The sequence below is a fragment of the Procambarus clarkii genome, chromosome 58 (genome assembly GCF_040958095.1).
Source record: "Procambarus clarkii isolate CNS0578487 chromosome 58, FALCON_Pclarkii_2.0, whole genome shotgun sequence".
NCBI lineage: Eukaryota > Metazoa > Arthropoda > Malacostraca > Decapoda > Cambaridae > Procambarus > Procambarus clarkii.
Window position 1 is genome coordinate 5,597,117 of NC_091207.1, and position 7,729 is coordinate 5,604,845.

Here is a 7,729-nt window from a genome sequence, read left to right on the forward strand (position 1 = left end):
GGAAGCGAAGAAGCCAACAATAACTCAGGGGATATGCCGGTGATGAGGGAGAAGACGATTCACCCCTTTGTGTGTGAGGGGACGGTGAAGATAAGGGGAGCTGATCCTGTGCCAGCGAGGATGCTGAGGGACACGGGATCCGACTTCACCCTTGTTAGTGAATCCCTCTTCCCCGAGGACTACAGAAGTTCCAGTACAGGAGAGGCCCTAATAAGGACGTTGGGGGGACAAGTGAGGATGCCCCTTCATAAGGTGACTCTTAATTCAGACTATGGTTGTCAGACTCTCGTGGTAGGGGTCTGTGCTTTACTGCCCAGGATGGAAGCTCAGGTGATCCTAGGGAATGACTCCTGTGGGGGATGTGTTCTCCCGAATTTGATTAAGGGTGAGGAGTGTATAGAGCCCTATCGACAGAGCAGCAGGACGGGCGCCAGCAGTGGCAAAACGGAAATTGCGAGAGTGGCATTTCCGGTATGCGCGGTGACGTCGGGACGAGACGTCATGGAAGTTGATGTGAGCGGATCCAGTCACGCCGAAGGGAACATGCCGGGTGACCTGGGGCTCGATCGTTTGTTCCGAGAAGAGGCCAGAGGACAGGCGACAGGTGAGGAAGGGTCGGATAGGAGTGCCCAAGTTACTCTCACCAGTCCTCTAGGTATTGACTGCACCCGTCTAGGTGAGCTGCAAAAGGAAGAGTTTCCTGAGTTGGTACGGGAGGCGGAAGGGGATCTCGCCGGATCGGAGTCACCGACTCACTTCTTCGTGGAAAAGGGAGTGCTAATGAGGCAGTGGAGACCGGTTAGGGAAGAAGCAGGTGATGATATGCTGAGAGTGAGGCGTCAGGTGGGGGTGCCAGTGCAGCACAGAGGCACGGTGCTAAAGCTTGCACACTCAGTTGATCCTGCGGGTCACTTGGGAGTAAACAAGACCTTAAGCCGGCTTCGGGAATATTTTTATTGGCCGGGCATGGACGCGGATGTAAGAAGAATCTGCAAGACGTGTTTTCCGTGCCAGAGGGCGGGGAAGAATGTCCCTGCCATCCCAAAAGCACCTTTGGTTCCAGTTCCTGCATTTGGCCAGGCGTTTGAACGCCTAATAATCGAAGTTGTGGGACCACTACCTAGGACAAGAAAGGGAAATAATTACTTATTGACCATCATGTGTGCTTCGACGAGATTTCCAGAGGCGATCCCAGTGCAGAAGGTGACGTCGAGATGCGTCATGGGACACCTTCAGCGGTTCTTTGCTTGGATAGGTGTGCCCAAGGAGATCCAGTCCGACTGTGGAAGTGTTTTCCAGTCGAGGTGGTTTAGGCAGGCTATTGCGAGCTGGGGAATAGCCCAACTACGATCGTCTCCTTATAGACCTCAATCGCAGGGAGCGATTGAGAGGTTCCACTCCACTCTGAAGACCATCTTAAGAGTGTATTGTGCAGAACAGGGAGCAGAATGGGATGAGGCTGTCTGTCCAGCCCTGTTTGCGATCCGAGATGCTATAGTTGAGTCTCTGGGATTCTCTCCATTCCAGCTAGTGTTTGGGCACGAAGTAAGGAGCCCATTACTGATGCTGAAGGAGCAGTTGACGGCAAAGAAGACATTAGTGACAGTGGAAGAGTATGTGCAGAGATTCCATGAACGATTGAAAACGGCGAAGGAGCTGGCTGCTGATCACCTGAAGACAGCGCAAGAGAAGATGTCGATCTGGTACGACAAGAAGGCTGTCCCAAGGGAGTTCGAGGCAGGAGCCAGAGTGATGATGTTGCTACCTGGGAGAGGTAGAGTGACGGAATCACGCTTTGGTGGTCCATACTCGGTTATTCGGCGTGTGGGTCCTGTAAGTTATGAGATCAGCAAGCCGAATCGCCCCCAAAAGACACAGGTGTGTCATATCAACCGTTTGAAGCTATACTTCCCAGAGGAGCAAGAGAATGCGAGAGTGAAGGGAGTAACGCAGTCACAAGAAGGGAAATTGGTTCTGTGTATGGAGATGAACCAAGTGTTGCCAGCAGAGGAGAGAAAGTGGGCCCGTGCCGATGGTACGCGCCTGTCAAATACAGAGAGTTTGACACACCTAGAAGACAGGGTGCGTCATCTGGATAAAGGGAAAAGGAGAGAACTAGTGACCCTAATAAGAAGGAACAAGTCACTTTTCACGGACGTGCCCCGACGGCACAAGAGTGTGGTGCACGAGGTGGACGTGTGCGGAGGAAACCCAATCAAGCAGAGCGCTTATCGGGTGAGTCCTAAGAAGAGGAAGATCATGCGACAGGAGGTGGAATATCTGCTGGCGAATGATCTCGCTGAGCCCAGCAACTGTGAGTGGAGCTCGCTCTGTGTGCTGGTCAAGAAGAGTGATGGATCATATCGTTTTTGCACCGACTATCGTAAAGTGAATGCAATAACCGTGTCAGATTCTCACCCATTGCCCCGAATAGGTGATTGTGTCGACCAAGTAGGAAACGCAAGGTTTGTCACCAAGGTCGACCTGCTGAAAGGGTATTATCAAATCCCTTTGTCTCCGAGTGCAAGAAGGATCTCAGCGTTTGCTACTCCAGACGGATTGTACCAGTACAAAGTGCTTCCGTTTGGTATGAAGAATAGCAGAAGTTGTTTTCAGAGGATGATGAACGCAGTGCTAAGAGGGATGGAAGGCTGCGCCGTGTATATAGATGATATAGTGGTGTACGCCGATAGCTGGAAACAACACATGAATCGACTGACGGAGTTGTTCCAACGGTTGGAAGAAGCGAACCTGACCGTTAATCTGACCAAGAGCGAATTCGGAAAGGCCCGATTAGAATACTTAGGTTTCGCCGTGGGTCAAGGGGAAGTGACTCAGTAGACCAGAAAGTGATGGCAATCAAAGAATATCCGAATCCCAGGACGAGAAAAGAATTGTTACAATATCTAGGGATGATTGGATACTATAGAGGATTTTGCAAGAACATCTCGACAGTGGCACACCCTCTGACTGAAATGCTATCTAAGAACGTTAGATGGAAGTGGGGGGAAAGCATGCCAGGAGTCCTTCGAGAAGACTAAGAAGTTATTAACCGAAGCGCCAGTGCTGATTTCGCCCGACTTTGAGTCAGACTTTATCTTGTACGTCGACGCTAGCGACGTGGGGATTGGGGCAAGAGAAGGACGGAGTCCACCGTCCAGTGGCATTCTACTCGAAGAAATTCGAAAAGTACCAGAGGGCTTATTGTACAGTGGAAAAGGAAGCCTTAGCCCTGATCCTGGCACTTAAGCATTTCGACGTCTATGTGGGTGGAGGTATTAGACCTGTGCGAGTGTTCCCCGATCATAACCCCTTGACGTTCGTGCACGGGATGAAGAACTCGAACCAAAGGCTGACAAGATGGGCCCTACTGTTACGAGAGTACTGGCTGAAAATCAGGCACATTAAAGGAAGGGAGAATGTGGTAGCAGATGCCCTCTCCCGGATTTACTAACCAATATGACTCTTATTTTAAGGGGAGGGGTATGTTACGGTGCCCTCTCTTATTTCTTTCGTTTGCCTGCTTTAAGAGGCATATCAGCTCTCCCTACTGATTCTCTGAGGTACAGTGAATCTGTTGATATATGTGGCAACCAGACCGGCTGCCAGATAAGGGAGAAATTTACATTATAAGTTGTAGGTAATGGGAAAGTGGCGCCCTGATATAAATGAAAGAGTATCCCCTACTGCAGATATGACGTTTTGTAAGGGACACTAGCCGATCGCGGATTGGCCGACTTAGGTCGCGAGCGACCAATCAGAGCCTGCCGTGACGTCACCGAGTGCCACGGGCGGCGCCAACGTCAGAGTTGACCTGACTGTGGAGGTGAGAGGATGCGCCTCGGTCAGCTCTCGAGGATTTGAGGCTCTACAAGCCTTATTCAGTGGATTAAACTAGCCATCGCAGTCCACCATAAGTTACTGGAGACCTTGCGCTTCTGGGAAGCAAAAAGGAACCAAGTTCATTGAGCAGAGGAGTGCCAAACTTGGAAAATAGTCGGCGACGACGCTGGGCGGCGCCGCTGGACGTTGAGGTCTGGAAGGTGCGGCGGGCAGGCCTAGCTGTGTCTGGGTCACATCCACTGAGGGTTTTGGAGGGACGACACCGTTCCTAGGACGAGGATCAACGCCTTGTGGAAGGGACGAGTGTGTGAATATAGTGATTAGCTCAGTGCCCATTGGTGAACCAGGATTGGGATAGCTGAATCTCTGGGATTGGAACGGCGACGACGCGAAGGCTTCGCGTCACCTGAGGACCTGTGGAACGTTCCTGGATCGTCAAGGATCGACTCAGGAAGCGTGGGAACCTCACACCATCGAGGGACAGGCGTCGTGAGCCAGGAATGTAAGGTAGATAAATTTTCCCTCCCATTACCCCTTGTGTGAGTAGGCTAGATAGGCCACGATATTTACTTATGTATGTGGCAGTATGACATTAATACTTTAGTAGTAAAATTGGCTGCAGGGCCGCTTGTGTCCAGGACTGTTGGAGAGGACAGTGTGTGTGGACGGCAGGACAGTTGAAGAAGAGGTGCCGACATGGTGATAAGGCCCTTATGTGAGAGAGTGTGTGACTCCTGTCTAATCTGCCCAGTTGAAGGAGTGGTTGGAGGTCGTGAAAGAAGAATTGCTGAAGATCTCCAGATTTATTATCCTTATTTTCATTTTCATGTATTGCTTGTGATTGTATGTGTGATCATGTAATTTATGTCAGTAAATTCACACATTTTACCATTGTGTTTAAGTGTGCCTCCATTATAATATTTCTATATGAGCATACACGAGGGTTATCATAGTACCACCTAGGGAACGTCGCGTTTTCTATAGAAGTTCTTATCGCCTGGAGAGTGGTAAAGCAGCACAGACTTATATAAGAGTGTACCCTTAGCCATCCGGCTAGTATCAGAGCCTGACTGGTGGCAACAGGTAACATAGTGGCTGGAGAGAGGTAAAGCCACACAGACTTTTATGGGAGAGTACCCTGGGCCGACAGTCCAATAGCAGATCTATGGGAGTAGCAACACTCTGGCAACAAACAGTATAGAATACACCCACTGAACTGCATCGCTGGGGTGCAGATATACTAACCCAGCTGGCGACCTTGTTAAGAAGAAGATAGAGAAGGCAGGCGGGAAAGGAGTTCCTGCAACCTTTTTGTCTGGCAGGCAAAACTCAGGGGAATTTATTGTTATAAGGTAAGCCTGAGTTTTCCTTCACTCCTCCGGTCTAGGCCGGAACTGCTGATAGCAGTTTCCCCGAGGTTGACTGAAGGGCTTCCAGGCTGAAGCTTCCACCCCCCTTCAGTGGTGGAAGCAAAGACCTGCGGTGGTGGGCATTGCTGGTCCTCTCCTGTGGGACCAAGGAGACTCTGGTGAATCCCGGGAGTTGGAGGGGCTGTGTATTCTGCCTTCTGAGCCCCTAGCAGCCGAATGCAAGCAGAGCCCCGGCCCACCCCCCATGACAATACATACATACATATATACATACATAAATACGTACATACATACATACATACATACATACATACATACATACATACATACATACATACATACATACATACATACATACATACATACATACATACATACAGACAGACAGAGGCCCACATCAAAAGGATATCATCAGCGGCATATGTTAGACTGGTCAACATAAGAACAGCCTTTAGAAACTTGTGTAAGGAATCGTTCAGGACCCTGTATACCACTTATGTCAGACCAATCCTGGAATATGCAGCCTCAGCCTGGAGTCCATACCTAGTTAAACACAAGACAAAGTTAGAGAATATTCAGCAGTATGCCACCAGGCCCGTCCTGGAACTGAGAGGTATGAGCTACGAGGAAAGGCTAAAGGAGCTGAATCTCACGTCCCTGGAAAACAGAAGAGTAAGGGGAGACATAATAACCACATACAAAATTCTCAGGGGAATTGACAGGGTGAACAAAGACAAACTCTTCAGCACGGGTGGGACATGAACAAGGGGACACAGATGGAAACTTAGTATCCAGATGAGCCACAGAAATGTTAGAAAGATTTTTTTCAGTGTCAGAGTAGTTAATAAATGGAATGCACTAGGCAGTGATGTGGTGGAGGCTGACTCCATACACAGTTTTAAATGTAGATATGACAGAGCCCAGTAGGCTCAGGAATCTGTACACCAGTTGATTGACTGTTGAGAGGTGGGACCAAAGAGATAAAACTCAACCCCCGCAAGCACAATTAGGTGAGTACATACATACATACATACATACATACATACATATGTACGTTCGTACGTGTACGTACATACATACATACATACATACATACATACATACATACATACATACATACATACATACATACATACATACATACATACATACATACATACATACACGTCCAGTCAGCATATTGCTATTTCAGGACAAAATCCAATACAGTTTAGCACTTTCGCCCAGTGATAACTCAGCATTGAGTCCTCCACAAAATAGGGGAAAGTCCGGCGAGGACTCAGCATTGAGTCCTCCACAAAATAGGGGAAAGTCCGGCGAGGACTCAGCATTGAGTCCTAAGTGCGGCAACAGTAGCGTTTTTTTCGGGAAGGTCTTGCTGCGGTTTTGGATATTATATGCATATACTCTTGTAAGGAATTTCATTGCGAATACATTGATACCAAAATTAAAGTCCTAGGACCAGAATTGAGGTAACAAAGTTGAAAACAGAATACCCATTTTATTGCTCTTTATTAGCGCTCACGGGGGTAACGCTCTGTCACTTTCCCCTGCTTGTTGTGGATGGTACGCCGGGCTTTTGGACTTTATATTTGCATACTCCTGTAGGGAATTCTATTGCGAAGACAATGATACCAAAATAAAAGACTTAAGACGAGAATTGAGATGTCCAAAGTGAAGAGAGTGTACACATTTTATTGCTCTGGCTCGCTCCCGGGTAACACGCTCTCACTTTCTCACTTTCTCGCCAGGCTTTTGTCCTTTATATGCATTTAGTCCTGTAGAGAATTCTATTGCGAACACATTGATACCAAATTGAAAAACCTAGGACGAGAATTGAGATGATAAAGTTGAAAAGAATATTCACTTTTCATAGTGAGAAGTGCCTTGAGGTGGCTCAGCGCTCTCTTTCTTGTAACCCCGGCCTGTTTTCATCATGTCGGCGGGTGGAGATCGCTGCTGTTTTTGATATTATATGCATATAGGCCAGTTGGGAATTCAATTGCAAACACATTGATACCAAAATGAAAGACCTAGGACGAGAATTGAGTTGACAAAACTGAAAAGAGTGTAAACATTTTATCACTCTTGAGGGCTCTCGGGTAACTTTCTCTCACTTTCTCTGTTAGTTGCGGATGGTAAGCCGGGCTTTTGGAGTTTATTTGCATTTAATCCTGTAGAGAATTCTATTACGAACATTTTGATACCAAATTGAATATCTTAGGACGAGAATTGAGCTGACAAAGTTGAAAAGATTATATACTTTTCAGAATTTACAGGGCTCTCCCTCGCGCTCCCGTGGAACGCCCAAGCCCACCTGACGTAGTGGGGAGGTACCGGGCTCGGTGCATCAAAGTATTAGTGTGAGACGCCATTGTGATTAGGAGTTTAAATATCACAGGAACTGTAGGTTAATGCATAAGTGAGGTTAGATGAGGCATCTACAAGTATCAGCTAGGGAGTGTTGTGGAGTCTGCTAGTATTATGCCCAGATGTTGGAGGGTGGGTTTTACCCT

The 7,729-nt window shown here is 47.9% G+C and overlaps 1 protein-coding gene across 1 annotated transcript; it reads left to right on the forward strand.

The window, feature by feature from the left end:
- The first annotated feature begins 501 nt into the window (after positions 1–501).
- Positions 502–2,841, forward strand: LOC138353506 (uncharacterized). The gene is made up of 3 exons (XM_069306484.1): positions 502–1,255; positions 1,528–1,613; positions 1,873–2,841. Exons 1-3 carry the CDS (start codon positions 502–504, stop codon positions 2,839–2,841), a joined length of 1,809 nt encoding a protein of 602 aa, XP_069162585.1.
- Positions 2,842–7,729: the final 4,888 nt, after the last annotated feature.